Source organism: Cervus elaphus, chromosome 22 (assembly GCF_910594005.1).
Source record: "Cervus elaphus chromosome 22, mCerEla1.1, whole genome shotgun sequence".
NCBI classification, from domain to species: Eukaryota; Metazoa; Chordata; class Mammalia; order Artiodactyla; family Cervidae; genus Cervus; species Cervus elaphus.
The window spans coordinates 28,140,936-28,155,634 of NC_057836.1; the positions used below are offsets into that span (position 1 = coordinate 28,140,936).

The following is a 14,699-nucleotide window of genomic DNA, read 5'->3' on the forward strand; positions in this document are numbered from 1 at the left end:
TCAGCCTTTCTAAAGCATCAAATTTTTTTTTTCCTCTTGCTATCACCTCCACACTTTAGCAAACTTGGCATATTTCCTGCTCTCTGTTCCTCACTTCCTTCTCACCCTTTAATCCTTTGCAACATGGATTCTACCTTGACCAATGCTGCTTTGTTCAAAGGGCACCAGAAGACTCCTAATTGTTCAGTCCAGTGATCCATCGGGCTGTCCTCTCCTGAGCAGTTAGACAGCAACTCTATTAACTTAACTGCTTCCTCTTTCTTGACACCTCCCTTTTGCTTCTTGAGTTCTGCCCTTCCTTAATTCTCTTCTGTTTTCTCTAATCACTCTCTCATTTTCCTTCATTGCCATTCTTCCCCTGAAAATATTTATTTACTGGAGTTCCATGATGTGACCTCATCTCTTCTTGATATATACACTCAAAATGATCTTATGGATCTGCAGATTTTCATTTATTACCTACTTGAAGGTTGCATCTCAATTATTTCCTCAAACTCTGGCTTCTTTCCTAAGCTTTAAACCTGTGTGTGCATGCTCGGTCGTGTCCGACTCTTTGTGACCCAGTAGACTGTAGCCCATCAGGCTGTTCTGTCCACGGGGATTCTCCAGGAAAGAATTCTGGAGTCATTTGCCATGCCCTCCTCCAGGGGATCTTCCCAGCCCAGGGATTGAACCCAGGTCTCCAGATGGAAGGCAGATTCTTTATCACTGAGCCACCGGGGAAGCCCTTTAAACCTGTACTTTTACCTGATTATTGAAAAGCCCCTGAGATATCAGGGAGGGTGGGAGGAAAGCTGAAGATGAAGGGAATATATGTATACTTATAGATGAATTCACATTGTACGGCAGAAATCAACACATCATTGTAAAGCAATTACAAAAGTTAAGTGTTAGTGACTCAGTTGTGACTGACTCTTTGCAATCCCATGGACTGAAGCCCGCCAGGCTCCTCTGTCCATGGAATTCTCCAGGCAAGAGTACTGGAGTGGATAGCCATTCCTTTCACCAGGGGATCTTCCTGATCCAGGGACTGACTGGGGCTGCAAGAGTCCTTTCTGAGTTGACTCAGATGCTCACCTAGCCTCACTTCTTCTCTGGCTCTGGAGGAGGTCTCAGGTGTTAGCCACATGTGTGCTTGATGTTCTTCACCACATGGTGCTGGCCTCTCTAACAGCAAGTGACCCGAGACAGAGACAAAGATGCCACAGCACTTTCTGAGCCACCAGGGAAGCCCAAAGCAATTATACTCCAATTAAAAAAGAAAGAGCCATGTAAATCCATGGCTGATTCATATCAATGTATGACAAAACCCACTGGAAAAAAATAATAATAATAAAAAAATAAATAAATAAAATTTAAAAAAAAAAGAAAGAAAGAGCCCCTTTAGGATGCCTCCTAGGCCCTTTTAAACCAGGTTTCCCTCCACTGTCATCTGGGAAGATACTAATGACATCACTCTCTTCCTCACTCACAAGTCCAGTTAATCCCTAAGTTTTGTCAGTTTTCCTTGAGCAGTCATCTGCCTCTTCAATCCATCTTCACCTCTGTGTCCCATCACTGTTTCTCTGGTGAAAGGTCTCGTAACTTTGGCTAATATAATAGCTTCCTATCTGTCCATCTTGTACTTTTCAGTTAAACCACTCAAATCTCTATCTAAAGTATCAAAAACTACTTATTTTTATTACTCTCCTACATAACTTTTTCCAAATGTTCCTTACTACCTACTGGATAATATCCAAAATCCAAAGTGTGGCATTCACAGCCCTTCAAATTTGAATCAGTAATTTTCCAAAGTTGTCTCTGGAGCAATATCATCCTTATATACCTTTAAAAAAATTTTTGTTTTGAGATAATTGCAGATTCACAAGCATTTGGAAGAAATAATATAGAGAGAATTCAAATACCCTTCAACCACTTTTCCTAAAATGGTAACACTTTGCCTGTCTATTGACAATATTATAATCAGGAAATTAACATTGGTACAATCCACTGACCTTATTAGGATTTCTCACTTTACATGTGTTCTTATGTATGTGTGTATTTAGTTCCATGCATTTATATCACATATATAGGTTTGTGTGATCACTACAATCAATCACGGTATAGGCTATTCTATCAAAATGCTGGTGCTATCCTATTAAAGCCACAGTCAATCTTCCCACTCTAACACTCCCCGCCCAACTCTTAATACATTCACTACGTCTATAATTTTGTCATTTCAAATGTTATATAAATGGAATCATACAGTCTGTAACATTTTGAGGTTGGCTTTTTTCTTTTACTATACATCTCAGGAGAGATCCATCCAAGTAGCTGCATGTAGCAACTGTTTTCACTGCTGAGTAGTAGTCATGGCAGGGAGGTATGAAAGTTTAACTATTTACCAATTAAAGGACATTTGGGTTGTTTCTGGCTGGGGGCTACTGCAATACAAAGCTATTCTGAACACTGATGTATAGATTTTTGTGTAAATATAAGTTGTAATTTCTCTAGAGAGATGCTCAAGATGTAATTACTGGGGTATTATGATAATGCCATATACAGTTTTTCAAGAAATTGTCATATTCTTTTTCTACATCATTTTACACTCCCAATGCAGTATTTGTGCTAGTTTCGCTGCATCTCTGCCAGCATTTGATATCATTTTTATTTTATCAAATAAAAATATCACTACTTTTAGTTTTAGTTCATTTGAAAGGTAATGAGTGATAGCTCACTGTGGTTTTCATTTGCATGTATCTAGTAGCTAATGTGGAGAAGGAAATGGCAACCCACTCCAGTATTCTTGCCTGGAAAATCCCATGGATGGAGGAGTGCTGTAGGCTATAGTCCATGGGGTTGCAAAGAGTCAGACACGACTGAGCAACTTCACTTTCAATTTCTTTTCATGTGCTCATTTACCATCTGTATATCTTCTTTGGTGAAATATGTCTTTGTGTCTTTGTAGATTTTCTAATTAGAGAGTCTGCATTTTTACTTATGTTTACTATTGATTTTTGAGGTTCCTTATATATTATCAATAACCTTTGTCAGGTATGTGGTTTGCAAATATTTTCTCCCAGTCTGTAGCTTGACCTTCCATTCTTTTCTCAGGGTCTTTCACAAGTAAAAGTTTTTAATCTTGATGAGATCTGATTCATCAATTGTTTTTCTTTTATAGATTGCATATTTGCTGGCAATTCTAAGAACTCTTCACCTAGCACTTCCTAAAGATTTTCTCCTGTATTTTTTCTAAATATTTTATCATTTTATATTTTACAGCTAAGTCCATTATTCATTTTGAGTTGACTTTTGAATAAAGTGTGAGGTTTAGGTTAAGGTTCACTTTTTTTGCCTATGAATGCCAATTATTCCAGTACCATCCACTGAAAAAGCAATTCTTCTTACATTTAATGTCTTTTTCACCTTTGACAAAAATAAGTCAGGAACATTTGCTTGCTCATGCCTTCCATTGCCCCTTACTTAGTCATATTCTCCAGTCACATCAGACAGCTTGTCATTCCCTGAGTAATCCCCATGACCTCTGTGACTGAGCTCATGAGGTTGTTCGCCCTCCTGCCCTTCTCTGCCAACTTTGGGGTTCCCCTCAAATATGGACTCTGTGAACCACTCTTCCTTCCCTGACTCTTAACACCACACTTACCATCTCTTGTTCAGTCCTACACAGTTATTTTTTTTAGTACACTGAAAACTTCTTGAGGACAAGGGAAAAGTCTTATCTTTCTTAGTATCTCTGAAACTTAGCTACTTCTAAAAAGATTTGTGGAATTAAATATTTGGGGTAATTCCATAAGTGACACTTTTTGTGTATGTGGAAAAATGTAAAACTAGCAAACATTTATATATATTCAACTATATGTATAATTTAGTAAGGAAAGATATTTTAACATTTTATTATTTGCCATGATGTCAACCACTAGAGATATATGTACATGCTCAGTTGCGTCCAACTGTTTGCAACCCAATGGGCTGTAGCCTGCCAGGCTCCTCTGTCCATGGGATTCTCCAGGCAAGGATACTGGAGTGGGTTGCCATGCCCTCCTCCAGGGCATCTTCTTGACCCAGGGATGGAACCCACATCTCATAAGCCTCCTGCATTGGCAGGTGGATTCTTTACCACTAGCACCACCTGCTGCTGCTGCTGCTAAGTCGATTCAGTCGTGTCCAACTCGGTGCGACCCCATAGACGGCAGCCCACCAGGCTCCCCCAGCCCTGGGATTCTCCAGGCAAGAACACTGGAGTGGGTTGCCACTGCCTTCTCCAATGCGTGAAAGTGAAAAGTGAAAGTGAAGACAATCAGTCGTATCCAACTCTTAGCGACCCCATGAACCACAGCCTACCAGGCTCCTCCGTCCATGGGATTTTCCAGGCAAGAGACTGGAGTGGGGTGCCATTGCCTTCTCCCAGCACCACCTGGGAAGCCCATAAGTCTATGCATAGCAAACTCCAACTCATACATAATCCAAATGAGCAGGAAGATGAATTCATGTACGGGTAAGTGACTGCCTTAATAGTAACAATCATCATATAAACAAACTTGGCAGGGAAGTGGTTGAATTGAGAAAGCCATGAGAAGAAAAAGACTACATTATCTTTTTTAGGAGCCCTTGTTAATATTTTAACAAGTATTCTTTCTGAATTATGTCTCTTTCTCTCAACAGACACATTCTCTAACAAAAATGGGATCATATTTTACCTATTAATTTGTTACCTGCTTTATTCAGTAAGCATGTAAGACTATAGTATTTTAATTTTTCTCCCATTATGCTGTGTCTGTATCAATACAAGAATGTTTCTAAGAAATACCCCCAGAAAGGGCACTGGTTTTAACTGTGGTTTTACTTTCTCTCCCCTTCAGCTATGATGTAGGCCCCCATCTCTGTGCCAAGTCCCCTCTATTATTTCTGTGCTTCTTAGCAACACCTTATACAGACATCCTCATCCCTTCATATCTGCAGGGGAGGTTAGCTCCGGGACTCCCGAGCATACCAAAATTCTCGGGTGCCCAAGTTCTTTCTATAAAATGGCATATTTACATATAACCTACACACATCCTCCCATTTACATTAAACTATATCTAGTTGATACAATGTATGTGCTGTTTAAATAGTGGCTGGTAGGCAACCAATTCAAATTTGCTTTCTAGAACTTTGGAAATTTTTTCCCTGAATATTTTTTGATATGTGGTTGATTGAGCCGATGACTGCAGAGCCCATGGCTACAGAGGGCCAACTGTATGTGTTTTCTGAGGAGCCTGGTAATTATCACATGGCATCGACCTTGTATTTAACTTCTCCTGTTTGCTTCCTGAGGGCTGCTACATCAGGGACTTTGGGATTTCTCAAACTGCCAAAGCCAGGCAGAGGTCTGGGGAGTGGGAGAGAACGACTTCACTCCTCTTCTTATATAAACCTCTTAGCGGAATTCAAAGGGAATATCATATTGCATCACTTCAAAACGCTTTTCAGGAAAATAGTTCTTCCAGGTGTTATTCACAAGCCTCTTTCTCCCCAATCCTCAGACCTGAGAGAGGCTGGGTCAGGACGACTGCCAAGCGTCCCTTCAGCATCCACCCCTCAGACACTAAAGCTCTGACACAAGGCCAAGTGTATCACCTTGATGCTCTCCAGAGTGGTCCCAACAGGACTGCCTGCCGCCTTCCTGAAAACCCTTCTCACGTACAGAGCCCTGCGGTGGACACGAATGGGCTCAGGATGGGGTGGGGCTGGGGTCGGAGTGCCCCCAGAACTGCCCTCCACGTCTTCCAGAAGCAGAGTGGGCTGCTAACTCTGCTACCACTGACCTTTCTACTCTGCTCTCTTTGTTATCTGGTTAAGAACCATCATTTTTTTTATGACTCATTAGAAGTACAGATTCAATTTTAAAAAATGAATTATACTGTTATAGTCCATGTATTTTGCACATTGTATTTCTTTTATTTTTAATTGAAGTATAATTGATTGATAGTGTTGTGCCAATCTCTGAAGTGACTCATTTATACATACACAGACATTCTTTTTTATATTCTTTCCCATTCTGGTTATGACAGGATATTGATATGCTACACAGTAAGGCCTTGTGGTTTATCCATCCTGTATATAGTAACTGACATTATATTCCTTTCTTAGACATTATCCTACTATAAAGTATAGAGGCGATATTAGAAAGGACAGAATAAGAATGTTCTATGTAGTTTATGTGCCTTAAAATATTCAGCATGTGCATGAATATCTAGCATAGAATGAGGTGTGTGGTATACTCAGTAAGCAATGATTATTGTTGTCTGTAACATCCTCTCATTCCATAGTCATAAAGTAATGATAATTCTGTTTGTAGAGGAAGACCCCGAGGCCTTGAGGTAGATATTTTGATCAGGGTTCGGTAACTAAATTTCAAGTCCAGAAGTGCCTGATTCCAGAGCTCTGACTGACCCCACTAAACTTTCTGTGCTGCCCCTGCCTCGCTCACCCCGAGAGTTCTGGCTTTCACTCTCCCTTTCACAGTCCTGCCTCTTCACTCCTCTCACCAGCCTTAAGCACAATTCAGTTTCCTTACTATTTTCCTCCCCTTGCAATCATTCAAATACTCTTTAGAATTATTTACTAGAACTTGGTGTCAAATGACACAGTGAATGCTTGCATATGTTAATAGATATTAAATTACCCTAAACAGTGTTCTACTTGATGTAACAGTGTCAAACTTACACATTCAGTGTTTGTCAGAAGGCAGTAAAGACCTGACACATGCCTATGGGTAAAAAGTACTACAAAGTGAAATTAAAAGAGCTGTGCATTTTGGGGCATTATTAAGGCAGAATACGTATTAAATCATTTGGTGATAAGTCTCAAAGAATATAGTCATCTGTGTACATCTCTAGCATTACACACTAATTATTCATTGCATTGAAGAAAAAAGTGCTTATTTTTTAAATAACATTATGGATGAAGTAAAGCAATTAGAATATATGTATATATCATCTATGATGTGCAATGATTACACGTTATAAAACACTTCCAAGAGAAGTAGCTTTTACATAATGAAGCATAAGAAAAAAATCCATAGTAATATAAACTTTGGAGTGCAAATGTTTGTATTTTAACCAGGAAGGCAATTAATTTCCAGCATCGTGTATTAGAGAAATTCAGCTTGCTAAATAGCTGGAAACTCAATTTTGTCTACCACTATTATTTCCAGTCAGCTAAGGTAAAATAGGCTTCCCTGGTGGCTCAGCCGGTATAGAATCTGCCTGCAATGAGGGAGACCCAGGTTTGATCCCTGGTTGGGAAGATCCCCTGGAGAAGGGGATCGCCCCCACTCCAGTATCCTTGCCTGGAGAATTCCATGGACAGAGGAGCCTGGTGGGCTACAGTCCACGGGGTCACAAAGAGTCGGCCATGACTGAGCAACTAACAGTTTCACTTTTCAAGGCAAAAATACCAAGAAATGACTGTTCTTTTTTTTTGTATTTGATGGATCTTTTTTGGTTATAATTCATTAGTGTTTACTATGTACCAGGTTCTGCACCAAGGCTTATTATATTCATTCTCTCATTTTATTCTTCCTCACAATGCTAAAAGGTAAATATTATCACCATATTCAAATAAGAAAGTGCATTCAGAAGGCCCCTAACTTGAGATGTTTCAACCTGAAATTTTCTGAACTTACAGTGCTACAAAAGCGGTATGCATTCAGTAGAACCTGTACTTCAAATTCTGATCTTCTCCCAGGTTATCAGTACGCGGTAGAATATTCTCTCCTGATGCTGGGCCGTGGCAGCGAGCCACAGCTCTCAGTCATGAGAGTAAACAACCAATACTCTCTCAGCCATTCTGTACCCAGCCAGCCATTCCGCTTTTCACTTTCAGTACTATACTCAATAAATTACATGAGACATACACACTTTGTTATAGAAGAGGCTTTGTGTTAGATGATTTTGCCTAACTGTGGGCTGATGTAAGTGTCCTGAATGCACTTAAGGTAGATAAGGATAAGCTATGATATTCGATGGGTTAAGCATGTGTGTGCTCAGTTGCTCATTTGTCTCCAACTCTGCAACCTCATGGACAGTAGCCCGCTAGGCCCCTCTGTCCATGGAATTTCCCCAGGCAAGAATACTGGAGTGGGTTGCCATGCCCTCCTCCAGGGGATCGTCCCAACCCAGGGATCCAACCTGGGTCTCTTTCGTCTCCGGCATGGGCAGGCAGGTTCTACCACTAGTACCACCTGTTCAGTTTACCATGGGTTTATAAGCCCATCAGGATGTAACCCCATTGTAAACACAGGAAGAACTATAGTTGACAACAGATTTAAATAAATATGTATCATTAATATGTTTCTTAGAAAGTTACATTTTTAGCACTAATTTATAAGATGCCCAGTGTTCTGAAACCAGATTTTCCAAAGGCCTAAAGGTCAGAGCTGTTCCATTTTTCTTTATACACTTTGAGGGCCCCTTCGTCTATTTCCTCTGTAAAATAGGAATTGAGTGTATCTGCCGAATGTGTTGTGGGAAGGAAAATAGAGGATAATTCAGACAGTTCAAAATAACCACCATAGAGAAGGGGAAAAGGAGCTTACTCTGAATTCCTGGAAAGATAAGTGTTCAGGAGATAAGAGTGATTCAGAGTCCATGTTAGACTTCTCTTTGCCATTAAAGATGAATTACATTGGTAAGACTTTGAAATTTTTAAGGCATCCCTTAAAATCTTTTACTAGCCAGGGGAACTCAAGAAATTAAGTGGAATAACTTGAATAAGCAGTTCTGCCCTGAGAATCCCATGGACAGAGGAGTCTGACAGGCTACAGTCCATGGGGTCGCAAAGAGTCGAACACAGCTGAAGTGACTTAGCATGCACACACAAGAATTTAAAAGGTAATCTCCTGCCTGGAATGGGAGCAAGATACTAGAAGAGTAGGTAGCCAGGAGCTGTCACAAGAAATACTATAGACTGGATCAACATCCTGTATTGTATCTCATGTCCCTTAATTGAGTTATTATTTTTTTGATAAGTAAATCAGTGTTCAGAGCAGCTAGCAGATTCATCTTTAGTGGAATTTCATTGATAACTTAAGATGGCCGGAAATCACATCCATACACACTGAGCAGGCTTCCTAGAAGATTCAAGGCTTTCCTCTCAATTTGTTTCCTCTGATTCTTCTTTGCATACACAGAAAGCACTTCTTTCTATCTTGTAGCCTCACTATAAAAAGCAAGCACATTTGTGGCATCATATGAAACTCCTCTAAATGTGTTATAAGGAGTTTCCCTGGCAACCACGTTGGGTTTATACACAGCAATCTCCTCCTTTTATGATGTATAACTAACTTCTTGATCCTGCACTTTTCAAAGTTTCTTTTACCACTGCAGGCACCTAATGATAATGCCTATGACTTACTTCTTGGATAGTATAAATTGCAGTTGAATAGTTCTCTCTCCTTAAAAATAGTTATATGACTAGTAAATGAAAAGAAGAAACACACAAAACTGTACACACAGCATAATTATAGCTCAGAGTCTAAAAAGTGATTATATATAGAAAACAAAAAGCACATCAAAATGTTAACTATAATTATCTCCTAATGGTAGAAATATAAAAATCTCCTTTCTTTTATATTCGTTTCTGTTTCATCCCCATATTTTACTTAATGAGCATATATTTTCATAACTAAAAATTAAACAATTTTAAATAAATTAAAGTAACCATAGTATGACTGCTTCACATGGAGAAGGAACTATTGTTGGACTACATTAAATTAACACAAGGAAATCATGGAGATTGGTCTGATTTCCCCATTAGCCTTCAACAAAGAAAAATAGTGCTCAAGGCTCCATGCTGCACATAAATTCAAGGACAGTTAAAGGTGGTAAGTATTTAAATTTCTTCCTAGAGAATGATTTGCAGTCTTATTAAATTTGGGATAGACAATTATTAATGGAATCAGAGTAAATTTTAAGCTTCTTAAGAAATACTTTGTCATTAAACTCCTTCATGTTAGCAGAAGCTTTAGGTCTTCAGAATTAAGAGTTAGAAATGAAAGATTATAACAATATTAACCTGTCCATTCCAAGGTACAAAATATGAGATGCAATTATTTTGTTAAAAGCAATATTTTTAAAAGATGCATTTAAGCATATCTGATTTATATTTTCAAAATTCTCTCCCTTTTCAGGTAGTATATGATGAAGTCACAGAGCTCCAAGGACATGTCTTAATGCTTATTGTAAAGAGCAAAACCACATTTGTAGGAGCAATTAACATCCAACTCTGCAGTGTCATGCTCAATGAAGAAAAATGGTATCCACTAGGTAACAGTATAATTTGAGCATTGCTTTGAACATACAGTTTCATTAACTACTCATATTTTTTTCACTTTGGGGCCTCTCTATCACAAGATCAGGAATTTTTTTAATCAAAGGTAGTGTGGTATATTAAGGACACAGAGAAAAGAAATCAGAATCAATGTTTTTAGTTACTTTTTCTCTATGTGTATTTCATTGTTTTCTTAGAACCATTTCTCCAATTGATTGTGTAAATTCAATATGTAAAATAATAAAAGGACATTCTAGTGTATCTTTTAAATCAAACATGCGTTCACTTTATAATTATGTGCCTATAGTTAAAAGCAATACTTTTAATGTAGTTTTCAAAAAAGACAAGCAAATAAATCTCATCACTTCAATACCTAAGTATATCTGAAACAGGTTGGGATGGGGAGGGAAGAGGGAGGGGGGTTCAGGATGGGGAACACATGTAAATCCTTGGCTGATTCATGTCAATGTATGGCGAAAACCACTACAATATTGTAAAGTAATTAGCCTCAAACTAATAAAAATAATTGGGGAAAAAATTTTGAATTAAGTACATATACCTACACATCCATTTGTAATCTTATATTTATTGAAGGCATTAGTAAGCTCTGGCAGAATACAATAGTTATTTTCTAACAGAAAAAACAAGCATAAATGCCTGAAATTCTTAAATCCAATTTTTGGAAGAATTTTTGTAGCTTTTTACCCTCTCCAATGCTCATCATCACTGGATTTCACCCAATCAGAGGCATTATCACATTTTAAACTTTGTTGTGCCTTAATTCAAAGATCTCAAACTCTGAAACTCTCCCCTCTGATCAAAACCTCTTCTCTGTACAACAAAAAGTTTTCTTACTTTTGAATCTACTTTCATACCCATCGTGACCTGAGTAAACAATCCTGGAGGGACTTCCTTGGTGATTCAGTCATTAAGGATCTGCCTTGCAGTGCAGGGGACACGGGTTTGATCCCTGGTCAGGGAACGAACATCCCACATGCCACAGGGAAGCTAAACCCTAGTGCCTTACTAGGGAGCCTGGGAGCCCTAGAGCTGTGCTCCACAACAAGAGAAGCCATCTCAATAAGAAGCCCATGCACCACCACCAGAGAGTAGCCCCCGCTTACTGCAAATTTCAGAGAAAGCCCTTACACAGCAACAAAGACCCAGTGCAGCCATAAAGTAATTTTTTAAAAATCCTGCAGATTTCCACCTGCAAATCAAGGTACAAATCAAGGCACTTTATCATATTTTTTAAGAGAATTAAATTGCTTTTAAAAAATTCCCGCCAATTATTAAAATCCTTGCTTTACTCAGTGTTCTCCTGTGTGTGTATTAAAAAAGCAATTTAAGCTCTTTTTATACAGTCATCGGCATAAACATGTAAAAGACTGTACATTTATTCATAGAAAATATATGTGTGCCTAGTGTGGGCTGATATGGTTTTGCTCTGAACAGGTGATCACGTAAGTCAAGTCAGCCGTAATGCTCTGGGCAGTGACTGTGTGTTTCAGGTCTATTCCCTCTACTTTTCTAATAGACTGATTCCATATCCTTCTCTCTGATAAAACCCCAGAACCCTCTACCATAATCCTCACTCTCAGTTGATGACTGTGTTTCCTACTTCACTTAGAAACTGGAATCAGTCCACTAGCGCATCTACCTACTCAGCACAGTGTACGTTCTACCTTTCTACTTATTATCATAGAAAAATGACCCCAGCTCCTACCCAAAACCAGTCTCTCAGTTTGTACATTTGACTCCAGACCCCCTTAGCTCATGTATTGACAAGTGGTTCTTTACCAATAGTGCCACCTGGGAAGCCCTTGGATCATAGAAAAAGCAACAGAATTCCAGAAAGACATCTACTTCTGTTTCATTGACTATGCTAAAGCCATTGACTGTGTGGATCACAACAAACTGTAAAAAATTCTTAAAAAGATGGGAATACCAGACTACCTTATCTGCCTCCTGAGAAACCTGTATGCAGGTCAAGAAACAACAGTTAGGACCAAACCTGGAACAACACATTAGTTCCAAATTGGGCAGGAATACGTCAAAGCTGTTTATTGTCACCCTACTTATTTAACTTATATGCAGAGTACATCATGTGAAATGTTGGGCTGGACAAATCACAAGCTGGAATCAAGATTGCTGGGAGAAACATCAATAACCTCAGATATGCAGATAACACCATCCTAATGGCAGAAAGTGAAAAGGAACCAAAGAGCCTCTTGACAAAGGTAGAAGAGGAGAGTGAAAAAGTGAAAAAGCTGGCCTAAAATTCAACATTTAAAAACAAAGATCATGGCATCTCGTCCTACCACTTCATGGCATATAGACGGGGAAACACTGGAAACAGTGAAAGACTTTGTTTTCTTAGGCTCCAAAAACACTGTGGACAGTGACTACAGCCATGAAATTAAAAGATGCTGGCTCCTTGGAAGAAAAGCTATGAAAAACCTAGACAGTGTATTAAATAGCAAAGACATTACTTTGCCAACAAAAGTCTATCTAGTCAAAGCTACGGTTTTTCCAGTAGTCATGTATGGATGTGAGAGGGATGTGAGGATGAGAGACTATAAAGAAGGCTGAGCACCAAAGAACTGATGCTTTTGAACTGTGGTATTAAAAGAGACTCTTGAGAGTCCCTTGGACTGCAAGGAGACCAAACCAGTCAGTCCTAAAGGAATCAACCTTGAATATTCATTGGAAGACTGATGCTGAAGCTGAAGCTCCAATACATTGGCCACCTGATGCAAAGAGTCAACTCATTGAAAAAGACTCTAATGCTAGGAAAGATAGAAGGCAGGAGGAGAAGGGGATGACAGAGCACAAGATGATTGGATGGCATCACTGACTCAATGGACATGAGTCTGAGCACGCTGGGAGATGATGGAGGACAGGGAAGCCTGGCGTGCTGTAGTCCATGGGGTCACAAAGAGTTGGACATGACTGAGCAACTGAACAACAACCACCTCTTACCTACTCACAAACAGTACTGGAATTCTCCTCTATGCAAAAGCATCATTTCTTTATTCTCTTCTAGATAATGCTCTTCAACATACATGGTCACATGATGGAACAACCATTCTTAAAAAAAATATCTCAGCACTTCTGTCTTCCTTCCAAATACGCATCTAATTGACTGGCTCTTTTCTGCAGCAGAACTCTTCAAAGTGGTTGTCTTTAATCTCTGCCTCCAATTTTTCTCTTCTCATTTTCTCTGACCATTCCAAGGAGATGTTTGTCCCAAACACTTCAACAAAACTGCTTTTGTCATGGTACCTATTGACCTCCACATAGCTAAATGCAAAGGTCAGTTTCCAACCCTGATCCAAAATTACCTATTGGCAGCATTGAAATACACAGGCAATAACCCTCTTTCTCAAAGCTCTTCCTCTGGCTTCCAGAACACAACACCCCCTTGTGCTTTCCTTCTATAACATTGGTCCCTCCTTCTCGGTCTTCCATGCAGGAGCATCTCCATAGTCTCCAATGTTAAAGTGTCCAGGGCCCAGTCCTTGGTCCTCTTCTCCATCAACTTCCACTCCCTAGTGATCTCATCTATCCTGATGGCCTTAAATGTCATATGCTACATGCATGCTAAGTTGCTTCAGTCATGTCTGACTCTTTGTGACCCATGAACTGTAGCCCACTGTCCATAGGAATCCTCTGTCCATAGGATTCTCTAGGTAAGAATACTGGAGTGGGTTGCCACATCCTCCTCCAGGGGCTCTTCCCAACCCAGGAATTGAACTCTCATCTCTTATGTATTCCCAGTTTTACAACTCCAGCCCAAAGAATGGCAAGGATGGTGGAGTAGGAAGACTCTGAATTCACTTCCTCCCACAGGCACACCAAAATAACAACCAATTACAAAGCAACTCAGCTATTTGTAAAGACAGCCACTCAATGGACATGAATTTGCACAAACTCTGGGCAACAGTGGAGGACAGAGGAGCCTGGCATGCTACAGTCCATGTAGGATACAATTTAGCTACTGAACAACAACAGAGTAACTGTAAATGAGAACAATCTGAAGACTAGTAGAAAATTTCAACAACTGGAGATAAGAAGAAGGAATCACAACAAGATGAATAGGAGGAATGGACACACAAAGTAATAGTCAACGTTTCCCAGATCCAACCGCTTACCCCTCTCCATCTGTTTCCTCTCCTGTTCAAGGCAATCCTATCAACTTTGTCCCAAATTACTACAATTGCCTTCTTCTAAACTGTCTCCTTAGTTTCTGTGTTTACCCTGCCCGCCCTTATAGTAATAGTAATAGTTCTAGTCGCTCAGCCTTGTCAGACTCTTTGCGACCCCACAGACTGTAGCCTGCCAGGATCTTCTGTCCTTGGGATTCTCCAGGCAGAATGAGGATTCCA

At 39.5% G+C, this 14,699-nt stretch overlaps 1 protein-coding gene across 1 annotated transcript in view; it reads left to right on the forward strand.

The window, feature by feature from the left end:
• PIK3C2G (phosphatidylinositol-4-phosphate 3-kinase catalytic subunit type 2 gamma) overlaps positions 1-10,688 on the forward strand; it is a 410,949-nt gene extending 400,261 nt beyond the window's left edge. The window contains exon 33 of the mRNA XM_043882432.1: positions 10,172-10,688. Coding sequence (XP_043738367.1) covers positions 10,172-10,324 — 153 coding nt within the window. The 3' untranslated portion in view covers positions 10,325-10,688. The remainder of the gene's footprint in view (positions 1-10,171) is intronic.
• Positions 10,689-14,699: the final 4,011 nt, after the last annotated feature.